The sequence below is a fragment of the Mangifera indica genome, chromosome 4, assembly GCF_011075055.1.
Source record: "Mangifera indica cultivar Alphonso chromosome 4, CATAS_Mindica_2.1, whole genome shotgun sequence".
Classification (NCBI taxonomy): domain Eukaryota; kingdom Viridiplantae; phylum Streptophyta; class Magnoliopsida; order Sapindales; family Anacardiaceae; genus Mangifera; species Mangifera indica.
In genome coordinates, this window is record NC_058140.1 from 7,045,252 (window position 1) to 7,062,908 (window position 17,657).

Genomic DNA, 17,657 nt, shown 5'->3' on the forward strand with positions numbered 1-17,657 from the left:
CAACCTTTCTAATAATCCTCTAACTAGACTATGTTGGGCTAATGTCAAACCATATCAATCATTTCATAAGACGGTTCGATGACTTCAAGTTTAAAAATCACATGTACCTCGATTTACTAAGAGGATATATTTTATAGACATTAGAGCAACCATCCATATGAAATCCTCTTGGTGGGTTAGTTCGGTAAACATATATATAACGTACATTCATGTGTTACAAGAAGTTATCAGTAAATAACTTTGACATGTGAAAATTGTCACACTCTTTCAATGCGATCGTTTAACACTATGATAATTCTATCACTATTACTCGTACCCTTTGGGCATGGTAATATCAGAGTTACAAGTGGAAACTTGATATATGCTTAGGTTTACATAAGGTTGGACATTGCATTGGGAGGTTAGAAAGAAATCAAAGTAACCCAAGTATATACCACTAGAAAGCTACAACAAAAGTGATGTAGTACTTTCAAGGAACCAAAAAATACATGCTTATTTTTAGATAGACAAATAATTTGAAGACAGTTGGTTACTGCAGTTTAGATTTTGTTGATTGTGTTGATTCAAGAAAATAACTTTTGGATACATTTTCATGTTTGAAGATGGAGCCATATCTTGTTACATCTATCATGGATGCTAATTTTGTTTCTTGTTTTAAGGCTACATCACATGATGTATAATTAAAAAGTTTCATATTTAAGTTTAGGATTGTGGAAACACGTTAGTACTGATTGATGATAGTTGATCTCCTAACAAAAGACATACCACTAAAGAGTTTTAAAGATTATGTAAAGTGAATTAGAGTTGGCCTCATGTTGCAATTATGATAGGAGTTGGTTTCATCATATAATTTGATGTATATACATCTTTGAATAATGAAATTCTTATTCAATTTTTAGTTGATTTGTTTTTCTCATTTTATGTGATATTTTTTGTTAAGAATAACAATTATTTTAGACATAAAATAAATATAAGGTTTATTCATTAAGTTATAAAGAAATTGATATGTGTAAGATAATACTCATTTTTAGAAGACATATCACAATGATTCATATATTTTATTTTTGACTTTAGTATATGAATTTTCATATTATAGATCAAGTGGAAGAATGTTAGTTTCTCTTCAAATTCAGTAACTGCTTTAAACTGTTAATTAAGGTGTAAATATGGTTCGTAACTCCTCCACTAAATCTTCAGTTTCCATCCTTAATGGGAGGATGGATTTAGGTCAAATTTTGAGGTCCTTGGATGAGCAATTTCAAAGATACACATTCACCATTACTGTTGTGAAAAATTGAATCAACTGTAAGACACAATATATAAAGACGTTCAATAGTTTTTTCTTTAGCAAATTCTTTAAGTAATGACTGGAGGATAGTATTAATATTTTTTAACTAATTGATTTTGTTTTTATCGGGTATATATATATTTTTTATTTTGTACATAGGTAGAAGCTTAATTTTTTGTCTATCAATATAGTGATTTCATCCAAGCTTGAGTGGGCCTCCATGTAAAGTATGTGTGTAGTGACATTTTCGCCGTGGCAAATCATATTAAAAAGGAAAAATAATAAGATAACGGGCATATATCAGGGAATTTATAAATTATCCCTGATTGAATGAGTAATTGTTCTACGTTGTACTCTAAATTCTACATTTTTTTTTTTTTTTTTGGTCTATTTGTATAAATCTCTTCAAGGAGCAAAAATGAAGATGAGGCAATATCTGTCAACAAGGGAAGAGCAAAAATGACGATTCTAAGACTACTTTTCTTTTCGAAAAGTTAATTTTGGCTAGCTTCTCATGGCACCATACCAATTGATCTGTTGTTAATCTTGACATATTTAGCACTCTTGAAACTAGTTTTAATTCTACCTGGGCGAAGAACATCGCATAATTTAATCTTCCTTCAGGGCGCTTTTGGATTCTCTTCACTATACAGCCACCACTTCTCAATAATTCTTTCATCCTTTTCTCCTTCTGCATAAGATAAAAATTAAAAGACTCATTACCTAATCAAATAGGCCATACATTACCACTGAAATGAATTGATTCTCAAACAAATGTAGGAGCAAACCTTTTGAAAATCTGTTCGGATATGTATTAGAAGCTCTAAATCTATGGGGTCTTGGAGCTCAGGACCCTTTAACACCAGATTAGAATCATCTTTATCAGCGCGAAGAAATTCCCAGAACACCCGCATTGATTCTTTTATTGTTTCTGTTAACATAGCACTTGTAATTGTACCTTCTTCATCACTTCTTCTTCCCTTCTTATCCTTCAAATTATCATCTGTAATACAATAGTTTTGATGTCATTAACTATTATATAACTAATTCAAGTAATCTAAACGAATACATGCAAGTGAAATGCATTCACCTTTAATGACAGGAACTTGAAGAAGATTACAATGAGCGCGCCGGCTGTCAACATAGTTTTGAACCCTAGGGTGGCCTTGGAATGGTTCGTTCTCTACAAATCTTTGGAGAAGTACTTGAAAAATTTGGAATTCATCAGCAACTTGATTATATTGACGAAGTTGTTGACCATCGTATTCCAGCAATTCAAAGACTTTCCTGTATTGCCAATTGAGAATTTCCCAGGAAAGACAGAGTTGTCCAACATACACCAACTCAAAATTCCTGTGCAGTTCTCCAATGAAATTCAGTGTTGAGTTGGATTCACACCTCAGCAGTTTGTAACGCCATAAGTTGTGTGAGAAAAAAGATTTAATTGCTGGAACTGCAGACTTCTGTGTTCTAATCAATTGACATGGCTTTTTCAGTTGAAGTAAACCTATAGATGATTACAAAGTACATGAACATCAAGCATTACCTAATTCAGGTAAAAATGTCAAAGCCTACAATGAATGTTATGTTTTCAGGACTACAACAGAAATTGACTGGATTATATACCAATATTATGAATGTGTTAATAGGTCCACGTACATGGACTTCCGGTTAATTATGGCACCACGAATTTGAGGCCTGGAAAAAAACGCTCTCTGTTTTATTTTTGATAGGAAATTAGAGATACACGGATGAGAATAAATAATGGGACGACATGCGACCAATCATGCAATAATACTTTATGGATATCTCTATGAAGGAAACGAATTTATTCTACTATTTGAATGTTAAGTTTAAAAGAAAAAAAAAAGAATTTTAACAAACATAAGTAGTCATAAAGGTAACACTAACAGGGAAGAAATCTTTTAATTATCGCCAGTAAGGTCTAATTAAAGAAAGCAGAGGACAGGACCCTTTTGAAGCCTCTATGACTATGGCTAGTAGTAAATGGTACTGGATTCAATAGATAGAATGGTTCAAAGACGCAGAAATTACTATTAACTTGTTAAAGAGTACCGACACTCTCACTCTCTAAAGAACCCGTCCACAAGAACTTGTTATTTGTGTGTGCAAAATTAGAGAGCTTTTGAGTCTCCAGCAAAAAAAGTGTGTATGTGCAGAGCAGAAGAATAAAGTGAGTGCTGTGCGAGTGTGAAAGAAATAGTGAGTGTGAGTTAGTGCTAAGTGAGTGGATGAGTTGTGAGTGTTAAGTTTGTGTTTCGTGAGTGAGTGGTGTAAGTTTTTGCGTTAAGTGTGGGTTTATACAAATATGTAATTGTCGTAATTAATAAAAATTACTGTTTTACAAGCACCAATTTTAGCTCAACATAACTTATTCATGGAAGAAGCTAGCATTTGTAGACTAATTACTGGAGAAAGAGGGTTGTTGATTAACTTACCAATTGCATGCTTGGTCTGGGAATTCAAGACATCCAATTTTTGCATTTTGTTTAAGTAGCTCCTATAGAACTTGTGAATTTCTACCATTCGATCTTTGTGCTCTAACTTTTTATCAATGTTTAATGGTTTTAGTTCCTCAACCATCTGTGGAGACTCTGACTCTTCCATAATGGTTGGAAGCCCTCCAGTTCTGGCATTTCTCAGGTCCATTCTCAACTGCTCTATAAAATCCTCATGTTCTTTTGAGAACTCCAAATCATCTTCATCTTCATCGTCATCATAATCTGAAATGAATCCTTTTTCCTCGAAGCTTGATTCTTCGAATTCTACTGAACTATCTTCCTCCTCCTGATTGTCCCCAGCTTCATTCAAGTCTCCTCCAGACAAAAACTCTTCATTACTTAAATTATGCACCTGGGGTTCTTCACAAATTCTAGTAGTATAGCCAACCGGTTTTGTCTCTTTATGATCTAAATCTTCCTCCTCAATTTCATAGCCGGGTTCCATCAAATCCTGAATAGAATACATATCCTCATCCAAGTTACTTGAATTTTGACATTCAAGTTTCAATTCTATGTAATCATCGTCAGAATAAAATGTTTGGTTTTCCATAACAAATGTTGCTTGATCCATCATGGTTTCAGTATTATCTTCCTTCTCCTCGAGAATTTCAGGTGCATCACAAAGACCACTCGGGTCAGTCGTATCTAACTCTGAATCCTCTGGCAATGGCCTATCTTCCAAAATATAAGCAACTTCGATTGATGTATCACAGTTGTACATAAACTTATATTCTGTAAAAACCCTCTCTTCATCATCAGGGAATGATGTTTCCTCTTGTTTGATAAAAACATTTTCAACAGATTCCGCTGCTTTGTCCTGATGAAAAGCTTCTTCAGTATCAGTTGGGCCACCCATATAAAATTCTTGCACAGAAAAAACCATATTTTTTGGTTCTTCCATGATTGCACTGATATGTGTCCCAGACAACAACTCATACTTATTAGTTTCCTTGTCTTTTACTTGGATGGATTCAGTAACACGACCTTCCTTACTAACCTGAACACAGTTCTCTTCTCCCACAAATTCATCAAACTTGGAATCCTTACGAAAACATGAATCAATTTGATGACTACCATCGGACTGCCTGAAGCTGCAAAATACAAAAGCAAACTCATGAATTCAACCCAACCAAAAACCAGAGAGAAGATTAACAAAAACAAAAACTAGATTAATCATAACCATACCTGAAAATATATGCAACTACTGATCCGAAAACAAAAAGCAAGAATTTGGAGATAAAAACTCTCAAGGAATTAACAGAGCTAAACATATCTCCGCGCAAAAACTCCTTGATAAAACATGTATGAACAAAATCTAGATGGGTAGCGAGCGTGAAAAAATTTTTGGTACCCATCAATTCAATCAACCCCTGTGCGTGTAATATTGAATACGAAGCAAAGTTAATGAAGAGATATGTGACTTAAACATGAGAAATAGAATTAGAATTTTTGTGTCAAACGCATTGGAGATAGTGGTGTCTCCACTTGTAGAAAGCGAAATCTGTGGAGGCAGAGGCTGGAACTTAGAACCTGTGACCAAATGGCGCAATTTATGGAGAAAATTTAGAGATAAAACAGGGAAATTCTATTAGTTTTGTGTAGGTGCAAGATATTTTATGATCAGTTGAGTTGTGAATTTTTGTTTAAATTTCGGAATGTTCTCTTTGTTGACTGACACGTTTCAAACAAAGACTCTGGTTACTCAGTACGTGTTTAACGTAAGAAGTTTACTTCCCCGGATAGGACTTGGTCCATTGGTTTGGGAAGGACTTGTTTGGTGAATAGGATAGGGTGTACTAGATGAGGAATGGATGGATTGATTTTGATAACCAAACATAGTGGACTTCTTTTTCCGTAACAATGAAATGGTTTTAGAATTGGGTAGGGTCAATTTGGGGAATGAGTTTCCTAAAATGGACTGGTTCTGAATTTTATGGTTCAGAGAAAATATGTTAAAAAAATTATTAAAAAATAATTTAGCTAATTGCAATATAGATTTGTTGGGTTTAACATGAACAGAACATTATAATTCATAATATGGAAAGGTAAACGACAGAAATTAATATAATATAATTGAATCAACATTATATCAAGTGGAGCAGCCGACTGTCTAAAGTCATTTTCTTAGACTTCCGTGTAAACTGAGGCGAGCATCGTCGCTTGTCAAACGCCCAATAGAAACGCCATTCTGATTTTGACTCTTAGCATGCTTCCAAACCCAAATAGATATGCTAACCTCCAATTCACATAAATTATGTTAATTTGGTATATAATTTAAACTACAATAACAAAAATCACAAAATTATCGTTTCTATTTCAGAAAATAAAATTGAGAATTAAGAAGAAACAATACTAAAATAATGAAAATTGGAAAATACCTTCCTAAATATAGAAATACTTGTTTTTTGTTGTTGAGATTTTTTTGTCAACAACTAATATACACAATCTCGAGTCTCATACAAGATTACGACGGTAGTGGTTAGAATTGGTTAATCAACATTGGTATCCACTATAATGAGAACAATTTTAGATGTATATAGATTGAACAGTGGTGAATTTTTATGTAATCCAACCTATGATTAAAGTGTTTACATTTATTGTTATATTATTGATTGCTTGTAGAGAAAATAACAAGATTACAATATTAGAACCAATTATATTAACCTTGAAAAGGAGCCGGTCGAGTATGCAAGTTAATGAGCTATATGTAAAAACTCACGTAAATGTTGGGAATCTAGAAATATTCATACAAATAAAAACTATAAAATCTTTTGGTTTTACTAAGATAAATATGAAATCTGTATACAAAAGTGGTAAGAGTACAATGGTAATTCTGACATTGTATATTTATACGATGATATATATATCAGAATTAAATGTGAAATTTACAGCTAGCATAATAAGCGTAGGTAACCAAATAATCCTTCGTAAAATAACTTAAATTCAGTAGTTCATATCCTCACCTAATCTATAGTTGTAGATCATATAGACTACTAAATTTAATTTATGGGGTATTTGGTTTGGGAAATGTTTTATTACTAAAATTGGAGGATTACCTTGAAGATAAATTATCTTGAGGATTACTAGGTATAAATTATTACTATATTTGATGAAATTTGACAAACTAGGTAAGTATAAATAATTATTGTATTTGGTTAGAGGTAATAAAATAATATTAGTATATTATTTTACTTAAATACCCTTGGGTATAATTATTCTAAATTTTTTTTTATGTTATTTACTATATTAATTGAAAATAAGATTATTTTTGCTCTAAAAAAATTAATAAATAAGGATATAGTTATAATAAAATGAAGATTATCTTAGTAATATTTTCATTCTTAAGGTAGAAGTGGTACTCAGATTACCCCTTATATTATATGTCATGTCGCCATTGGTAGTGAAATATTACCGGAATCTTTTTGTTACTTATTAATCAAACAAAGTAATGTAAGTAATAAAAGATAGATTATTAGAGTAATCTTTAATGTCTTCTAACCAAAAGCCCCTTTAAAGTGTTTATAACAGATGAAGGCTAAATGGATTCAACAAATAAGAATCTGAAAATATTTTCTTTCGTCATGATACATGTCTTTCTTGGATTATGTGTCATTGAACACATAAATTGAAAGACAAAGATAATTAGTTTCTATTAGCGCCAACTATTAGAATAATCATGAATATCATGATATATATTCAAGGTTGATATCTCCATCTTTTAGAAATATAAACTACGTCCAATTACGCATTGTTGGACAACACACTTAGGGTGCGTTTGGTTGGGAGAATTTACTATTACCTTGGTAATCTATCTTTTATTCTCTTGTTTGGTTTGTCAGTAATAAAAGATTACAGTAATATTCTATTACCAATGCTGACGTGACAGGTAATATAGGTGGTAATCTGATTACCACTTTCACCTTAGGTATTTAAAGATTACTGGGATAATCTTGAGTTTATTATAGAAAAATTATTATTTATTAATTTTTTGAGATAAAAATAAATTTATTTTTAATTAATATGACAAATAATATAAAAAATATTTAAAAATAATTATATTCAAGGGCATTTAAGTAAAATAATTTATTAGTAATCTTTTATTACCTTTAACCAATTACAATAATTATTTATACCTATCAAATTTATCAAACATAGTAATCATTTATACCCAGTAATCTTATAAGTAATCTATCTTCAAGGTAATCTTTATATTTTAGTAATCAAACATTACTCAAACCAAACGTCCCCTTAAAATTATCATTGATTTCCTAAGAAGGAATATGGATAGTTCTTAAGGTCTTGAAGGTTGAAATCACTAAATGAGAAAAAGTGGTATAAGACAAATCAGGTTAAAAATAATAAATATTTATTCAAAAAGATAGGTTGTATATATGTTGAATTAATTCTACATTGAAAGTCAAGTATGAGACATTCAATATGTAAGGTCATAAAATTGACTTCTATCATTATTAGTACAAAACAAATGTTTCATGGAGTCATGGTCTCACCAAACAATCTAATTACATATTCAGATGATTTCACCTAGACAAGGAGAAAGGTTAATTAACCTTTGAAAAACTGAATAAACAAAGTATATTAATGAATGCTCTATTGCAGTAGAAACAATGATGGGCACATACGATCATTCGATGTTGTTTACATGGATGATTGCCTATAGTACAAGTCGGAGATTGTTAGGGTACTAACCTTAGAGCCAATCCTCGTGACGATACAAGTTCATGGATAAAGGTCATGTAATACCCTCAGGTATGTTCCAGGGGTATTTATATCTTTTGACTCTATTTAGAGATATTTCCCATTTTAAGTACATATATTTGTTTTACATGTATATGTGTGTTTATATATATATATATATATATACACCTAAAGAAAAAGAAAAAAAAAGAAAAGGAAAGGAAAAAGACAAAGAGAAAAAAAGAAAGAGATAAGGCTTTATATATAAAGAGAAAGAGAAGACTTTTCCATCATTTCTGTCCATATTCCAGCAGCCACCATTCTTCATGCTTTTTCTTTGCTTTCTTGAAGAAAAAGGAAGGATTTGAAAGAGTTTGGAAGATAAGAAAGAAAAGAAAAGAAAAGGAAGCACTTGGAAGCTTTGGTAACCAAAGATCTCCTTCCTTTCCCTTTCATCTATGTTTATATGCATGTTATGTGAATATATTAGTGTGTTTTGGTATTGATTTAAAGTGGTTTTGGTGATAAAGGAAGCAAAACAAAAAGAAGGAAGCCAACTTGCAAAGATTTGGCTTGAAACAAAGTAAGGGATATGATCCTTGATATGTGACATGTTTTAGGCTTTTGGTTTCTTGGATCTATGTTATAAATGATGATTTTGATGTTGAGGAATATTGTTTTACCATTTGGGATGTCTATGTATATGATTTTGTTCATGGCAGAAAGTTGCATAATATTTACAGTTTTTGGCACTGAGTTCGTCCCATGTTTTGACTGCGTTATTTGATGAATTATGAGTTATATTATATCTTGTTGGAAAGCTCTTTTAATCCTCTTTCCAACTATATATAGCTTGTATGAATTAGAGATCATTTGAACTGTTAAATATTGTATAAACCAAAAGGACTGCTTTACCAAAAAAACAGAGGAGGCAGTTTTGCCACTGCATTCATCTCACGTTTTGACTGTCTTATATAAGGATTTATGAGTGCTATTATATCGTTTTGGAAATCTCTTTGAATTATATTTTCAGTGATATATAGCTTGTATGAATTGGGGATCATTTGGATTGTTAAATATTGCATGAACCACAAGGACTGCTTTATCAAATAAACAGAGGAGGCAGTTTTTGCCACTGACTTTATCTGCTGTTTTGACTGCCTGATTGAATGAATTATGAGTGCTATTATAGCTTGTTAGAAATCTCTTTGAATCCTCTTTTCAACGATATATAGCTTGTATGAATTAGGAACCGTTTGGACTGTGAAATTGTATGAAAAAGAAGGCTGCCCTGTCAAATGAACAATGTTGTGAACAGTATTTCACAGTTTGGAAAGGAAAAGAAAGAAAAGAAAGGAAAAGAAAGGAAAAGAAAAGAAAGGAAAGGAAAGGAAAGGAAAAAAAAAAAAGAGAAAAAGAAAAGAAAGAAAAGCAAGAAAAGGTTGAGACTCAAGATTCAAGGGTCGTCCCAAGAGTAATGTCTGGTGAGTTATGAATAAATTTAGATGGAAGCAAAATTAGTAAGATATAAGACTCGCATGCATGCTATAAACTATGAAAGGGCACTTTACACTACACCGCCCGTAGTAGGGCACGTCCTTAGTAGGACACGTCCGTAATAGGACATAGACCCCCAGTAGGGTCCGCTCACAGTAGAGCATGCTCGCAGTAGAACTCAATTCAAATTCAGAAATGGTGTAGTGAAAGAAAGAAAGAGAGCTCGAGCTTAAAAAAGTGTCAAATCCCTATAGTTAGCTTCCAGAAAGTATCAAATAGACACTAGATGGGACAAAGTATGACCCAAATAGTAAAGAGTGAACTAAATTACCCCCTCAATCTCTTATAGAGGTTAGGATGTGAGGTTAAGTCCCAAAAGTGAGTTAGAACAGGAAAAAAAAAAGATAGTTTACTTGATTCTTTCCCTTACTGAGTGTTCTTATCACTCACTCCCTTTTCTTTCCTGATTACAGGTACAGGTGATCGAGGTAGTTGCGAGGCAGGGTCAAGTCAGTGTAGGTAGATCCGGTTGGAGCAGGTTATCTCTAGTTTATATTATATGCATATAGTGGCATGTTCTTGTCAACTTTTGACTTTTTGATATTATGGTACAGTTGCATATGATTACTCCCTGTTTTCAGATGCTTTCAAATGAATTTTCATATGAGTATATATATCTTTTGTTCACTTCCAGATTTTCAGTTTTCTTGGAATACTTCCTAAACACTTTTAATGATGCGTTTATTTTAAAGTATTTTTAAAAAAGAAAAAAATAGACGCTCTGAATATTAATTCGTAACATTTCTCCTTCGGTGGGTGGTACTTCTAGGGAGGGATGTTACGAGTCATATTTGTAATTTACTGTGGCATTTTTTGTCTATAAAGCATATTAATATATCCTCAAACAAATGTCCTAAGAATAGTTGAACTGTGATGTGGGGATTAGTGTTTAACACATGATCATGAAAACCTTATGTGCACATTTAGTGCTTGTTTTTAAAACGTCCGTAACTCTAATATCATCATGACCAAGGGCACATGTAATAGTGATAGAGTTATCATAGTATTGAAAGACTTCATCCAAAGATGATGACAGTTCTCATATTTCAAAGTTGTTTGCTAACCACTTGGTGGAACACATGGGTTCACGTTATAGATGAAAGATCGAATGACCTAAAAAGAGGGTAAATTAAGTAATTTAAACAATTTTTAATAGATTAAAGAATTGAATCAATTTAAGCTACTTAATGAATGATGACTATTTTTAATGCAATTTGTGAAAATGTCAAGATATATTTCAAATAATTAGTGCAATCAAAACAACATACAATATAAAATATGAATTTAGGGGAAGAGAAAATCAAACAAGCGATATATAGTGGTTTGGCACAATCCGACCTATGTACACTCCTTCAAGCTATGTCTTTTGAAGTACTCCACTAATCCTTAGTGAACAAAACCTCAACCAAACTTTTCTTCACAATACAAATAACTTCCAAAGTGTTACTAACTTTTACAACTGTTATAACTCATTTTCTCTCATTAGAAATCTCTAGTCTCTCCAAGAGTGAATCTCACTTTTTTATAATGCAAATTTTTATATGAATTTAAAATAAATCTCTCTCAAAAAGTATATATGAAAATTTAAGTTTAGTACAACCTAATACAAGTGAAATCAAAAAGTGTATAAGTAAGGGGTTTGATTAAAGAAGAAGATTTGCAAGTGAATAGCTCAAAATTGATTTACTTTCAAATATATAAAAGTTCCTTATGGCAAAAAGTCATTCCAAGTGGATTTGATTGGGTTTATATAGAAAAAAAATAATGAAAGTTACCGTTGTGCATAAAAAACTAACTGTTTTAATTTTTCAGAAAATATAAAATTCAATAGATTGGATGTAATTTAATCAAATGGATGTGACGTGACACTTTCGTGGCATTTATATAGTACTAGCCATTAGAAAAATCATAGCACAATTCGGTCAACTGAATTTCTGAAAGCCAAAATACATAGCTTCTGGACAATTTGGAAGCTACCATAAAAAAATTTAGTTGGTCAAATTCGATCAACCAAACTTTATTACTTTTTACCCCTTAGATTTTTTAAAATTTGTAATTTTCCCCTTGAACCTTTGAAAAGTGACAATTTAACCCTTTTTTGAAAATTCTTTCAAAACTAACTTTGACATATGAAAATGTAGTTCACAAAACTTCATCATTTTAAATGAGTTAATGAATTTTGATAAAAAAATTGGCTTAACCCAATAAGTTTGAATAATGACATTTTAACCCAAAATGTAAAAGAAATGAAAATAAGTTTTTTGAGTAAGCTTTCACATGCAAATAAATATTTTCATCAAGACTAATGCTTTAAAATTACAAAATCATCTACCTAGACTTGAGTTTTTTTTTCAAATCTTCAAGAATTCTTTGTTCGAGTCTTGTCTTTGATTTCCATCTTGATATTTTTTTAAATGCATTTAATAAATTCTTGCAGTCTAAACTCATACTCAAGTATAGTCATTAGTCAGTCTGGTTTAGGACATATTAGTTTGTTATCATCAAAATGAGAGTTTAATGTAACATCCCTCCCCAAAAAGTACTACCACCGAAGGAGAAATGTTACGAATTAATATCTGGAACGTCTATTTTTTTTTAAAATACTTTAAAATGAGCACATCACTAAAAGTGTTTAGAAATTATTCTAAAAAAATAAAAAATCTAGGAGCGAACAAAAGATGTATATACTCATATAAAAACTCATCTGGAAGCATATGAAAAAATGGAGTAATCATATACAACTGTACAATCATCTCAAAAATGTCAAAAGTCAACTAGAACATGCGATTGTATGCATGTAATATAAACTAGAGATAAGAACACTTAGTAAGGGGAAAGAATTAAGTAAACTATCTCATTTCCTGTTCTAACTTTCTCTTGGGACTCAACCCCATATCATAACCTCCATAAGAAATCAAGGGTATAATCTGGTTCATTCTTTACTATTTGGGTCATACTTTGTCCCATCTGGTGTCTATTTGATACTTTCTGGAAGTTGACTATAGGGATTCGACACCTTTCTAACGAGTTGTACCTTTAGCCTCTCAAGTAAACTCTTGGCTACAAAACAATGAGCAGCCCCACAATCAACTAAAACATAAATAGGAGTATCAAGATAGAGAATCTGACCCGTGACTCCTGATGGGTTAGCCTCTGCTGGGCCTTGGGTGATGGTATAAACTCTGGCTGTGGCCCCTCCTATAGGCTACTGCTGCTCTACTCTCACTGGGCAGCTGTACAAAAATGAGCAATATGTCCAGGTTGACGACATCTGAAACAAACTACTTGGCCTATCAAACACTCTTCTCTATATTGCTTCCCACATTTCTAGCAAGCTGGTATCTCAGGTCCTCTTTGTTTCTTTCCACTCTTCTAGTTCTTTTTCATGTCTCTAAACTGGAGAGGTCATTTACCTTTCCTGTCTCGGTCTGGAGGAGGGTCTTTCTATGTTAAAACTGAACCACTACTTATCGGGGGAACTAGCATGGCAGTAAAGGGTGTGACCTTTTACCCTTTGGTCTGACCAAACCTCCTCCTCACAAAAACCTCTACCTTCAAAGCTCTATTGAGGGCTTCGACATAAGTCTTAGGTGGTTATGCCCCTATCATAACATCTCGAGCTATCTCTAGATCTAGCCAATACATGAACTTATGCATATGCCCTATCTTTGTACTAGCTATCTCAGAGGCATACTAGGATAACTGATTAAACTTTGTGAAATATTCCTTTACTAAATCTGTCCCCTGTACTAGATTAATAAACTCCAGGGCCCTAATGCAAGTAACATTGGCACCTCTATACTCTGCCTCAAATTGGTGCCTAAACTCGGACCATGTCATTTCTGAGACATTGATCATCTCCTTGACTAAGTTCCACCATATTCTTGCCCCTAACTTGAAAAGATAGGTGGCATATCTCACTCTCTCCTGATCGATCATATCAAATAGGGCCATTGCACTATCTACTGATTCTAACCACTCTTTAGCTGCTATTGGGTCCCTTGCACCATCAAATTTTTAAGGTTAATGCATACTAGGGAGGTTTAAAATAAGATGCAACTGAGTCCTCACTGGGGCTGCTGTAGATGGTGAAGTAACCTCCCTCATATCATGTCTCTGGGTTGACGACGTATGTGCCGTCTCATTTCCCTACGTAGGAGCACCGCTATGCTCTCTCTTTATCTCTCTAAAAATCTCTCACACATCATATGCACTAAGTGCCCCCTAGGGTACCTGGGGAACTGCTCCTTCACTCTAGCTCCTCTGAGCCGGGATCTACTAGTGTTCGACTCATAGGTCCTGAAAATGAACATATTAGTCCTATAAAACTCAATAGGTATAAGTGAAAACTTAACTTACAGTGATTGGCTGTGAGGGTGGTCAATGTGGCTGGAGGGTATTCCATCTCTGTGTTACTTTGGATTACTCCATTTTGTTTTAGAAAACATCTTTTGGGTTTCCAAAATCATGCTCTGATACCAACTGTAACATCCCTCCCTAAAAAGTACTACTTACTGAAGGAGAAATGTTACGAACTAATATCTGAAGCATCTATTTTTTTTTTTGAAATACTTTAAAATAAACGCATCACTAAAAATGTTTAGAAATTATTCTAAAAAAATAAAAAATCCAGAAGCGAACAAAAGATGTAAATACTCATATAAAAACTCATTTGGAAGCATATGAAAACATGGAGTAATTCTATACAACTGTACAATCATCTCAAAAAGGTCAAAAGTCAACTAGAACATGCAGTTGTATGCATGTAATATAAACCAAAGATAAGAACACTTAGTAAGGGGAAAGAATTAAGTAAACTATCTCATTTCCTGTTTTAACTTTCTCTCGGGACTCAACCCCATATCATAACCTCCATAAAAAATCGAGGGTATAATCTGGTTCATTCTTTACTATTTGGGTCATACTTTGTCCCATCTGGTGTCTATTTGATACTTTCTGGAAGTTGACTATAGGGATTCGACACCTTTCTAAGCTGGAGCTCTTTTTCTTTCTCTCATTGTACCATTTTGAATCTGAATTGAGCTCTATTACGAGCATGCTCTACTGCGAGCGGATCCTACTAGGGGTCTATGTCCTACTACAAACGTGCCCTACTGCGTGTGGTGTAGTGTAAAGTGTCCCTTCATAGTTCATAGCATGCATGCGTGTCTTATATCTTACTAATTTTGCTTCCATCGAAATCTATTCATAACTCACTAGACCATACTCTTGGGACGACCCCTAAATCTTGAGTCCCAAATTCCTTTTCTTGCTTTTCTTTATCTCTCATTTTTTTCCTTTCCTTTCCTTTCCTTTCTTTCTTTCTTCCTTTCCTTTCTTTCCCAAAAACTGTGAAATACTGTTTACAAAACTGTTCATTTGGTAGGGTAGCCTTCCTTTTCATACAATTTAACAGGCCAAACAGTCTCTAATTCATGCAAACTATATATCGTTGAAAAGAGGATTCAAAGAGCTTTCCAATAATAGTTCATAGCATGCATGCGTGTCTTATATCTTACTAATTTTGCTTCTATCTAAATCTATTCATAACTCACTAGACCATACTCTTGGGACGACCCCTAAATCTTGAGCCCCAAATTCCTTTTCTAGCTTTTCTTTATCTCTCCTTTCTTTCCTTTCCTTTCCTTTCCTTTCTTTCCCAAAAACTGTGAAATACTGTTTACAGAACTGTTCATTTGATAGGGTAGCCTTCCTTTTCATACAATTTAATAGGCCAAACAGTCTATAATTCATACAAACTATATATTGTTGAAAAGAGGATTCAAAGAGCTTTCCAACAAGCTATAATAGCACTCATAATGCATTAGATAAGACAGCCAAAACGTGAGATGAAATCAATGACAAAAACTATCTTCACTGTTTATTTAGTAAAGTAGTCCTTTTGGTTCATACAATATTTAATAGTCTAAATGATCTCTAATTCATACAAGATATATATCATTGGAAAGAGGATTCAAAGAGCTTTCCAACAAGCTATAATAGAACTTATGATTCATCAGATAAGGCAGCCAAAACGTGGTATGAAATCAATGGCAAAAAACTGCCTTCACTATTTATTTGGTAAGACAGTTTTTTTGTTCAAGCACTTTAATAGTCCAAACAGTCTCTAATTCATACAAGCTATATATAATTGAAAATAGGATTCAAAGAGCTTTCCAACAAGCTATAATAGCACCTATGATTCATCAGATAAGACAACCAAAACGTGGGATGAAATCAGTGGTAAAACTGTAAATATTAACCAACTCTCTGCCAACAACAAAATCACACACATAGATATCCCAAATGGCAAAACAACATTCCTCAACTTCAAAATCATCATTTATAACATAGATCCAAGGAACCAAAAGCCTAAAACATGCAATATATCAAAGATGACACCCCTTACCTTGTGTCAAGCCAATCTTGGCAAGTTGGTTTCCTTTTCCTTGTCTTGTTTCCTTTATCACCAAAATCACTTTAAATCAACATCAAAACACACTAACATATTCATATAACATGTATCAAATATATATATAATCATAGGTAAAGGGAAAGGAAGGAGATCTTTTGGTTACCAAGACTTCCAAAGTACTTCCTTGTTTCCTTTTCTTATTTTGTCTTCCAAAACCCCTTCAATTCCTTCCTTTATCTTCACAAAACAAAGGAAAATAGCATGAGAAATGGTGGTTGCTAGAATGGACGGGAAGATGATGGAAAAACCTTGAAGCTTCTTTTATTTTTTTTGTCTTTTCTCTCTTTATATACATCTTTATCTCTTTCTCTTTATCTCTTTTTCTTTTTCTTTTTCTTTTTGTATTTATATATATATATAGTTATTTATACATATATATATATATATATATATATATATATATATATATATATATATGTATGTATATATATATACATATATATATATATATATACATATATATATATATATATACATATATATATATATATATATATATATACATATATATATATACACATATATATATAGTTATATAAACACACCCATACATATATATATTTAAAATGAGAAATATCTCAAAACAAGGTCAGAAGACATAATTGCCCTTAGAACATACCTGATGGTATTACATATAATATCTCTTTAAGTCAACAATAAATGTGTTCACTGGACTGACCCACCAAAAGGACTCCATATGGATGATTGCTTCAATATCTATGGAATATATATCTTCTTAGTAAATAGAGGTACATGTGATCATTATACTTAAGGTCACCAGACCATCGTGTGCAAGGATCAGTATGGTTTGACACAGTTCAATATAGTCTAGTTAGAGGATTATCAGAAAGGTTGTAATTGACCATATCAAGATCTATACAAAACCTATGATAGCTCAACAGATGGTTCATCACTCCCAAGAATGAGAATTGATATCTCAATTAGGGCCCTCTAACAGATGATAATAGCAAATTAACTCTAGGTCATAGTAAGATTAAGTTTATACTTAATATAATGCTTTTCTAGCCATTGACATATGTCAGTCTATGTAACTCGAGGATCCGTGAAGGTGACACTTCATCTATACCTTAACCTTAAAGAGATATTGTATGATAAAAGG

General features: G+C 32.6%; 1 protein-coding gene and 1 long non-coding RNA gene across 2 annotated transcripts; both read right to left on the reverse strand.

The window, feature by feature from the left end:
* Nucleotides 1-1,507: 1,507 nt before the first annotated feature.
* On the reverse strand, nucleotides 1,508-5,552 carry LOC123213295. The gene is made up of 5 exons (XM_044632697.1): nucleotides 4,996-5,552; nucleotides 3,748-4,901; nucleotides 2,379-2,795; nucleotides 2,077-2,291; nucleotides 1,508-1,979 (listed from the first exon to the last, which is right to left on the reverse strand). The coding sequence occupies exons 1-5, from the start codon at nucleotides 5,163-5,165 to the stop codon at nucleotides 1,728-1,730; spliced, it is 2,208 nt and encodes a 735-aa protein (XP_044488632.1). The 5' UTR covers nucleotides 5,166-5,552; the 3' UTR covers nucleotides 1,508-1,727.
* Nucleotides 5,553-5,635: 83 nt separating this feature from the next.
* LOC123213296 lies at nucleotides 5,636-16,762 on the reverse strand. Its single transcript, XR_006501683.1, has 3 exons — nucleotides 16,641-16,762; nucleotides 16,472-16,523; nucleotides 5,636-6,041 (listed from the first exon to the last, which is right to left on the reverse strand). It is a non-coding gene; the product is annotated as an uncharacterized LOC123213296 (long non-coding RNA).
* Nucleotides 16,763-17,657: the final 895 nt, after the last annotated feature.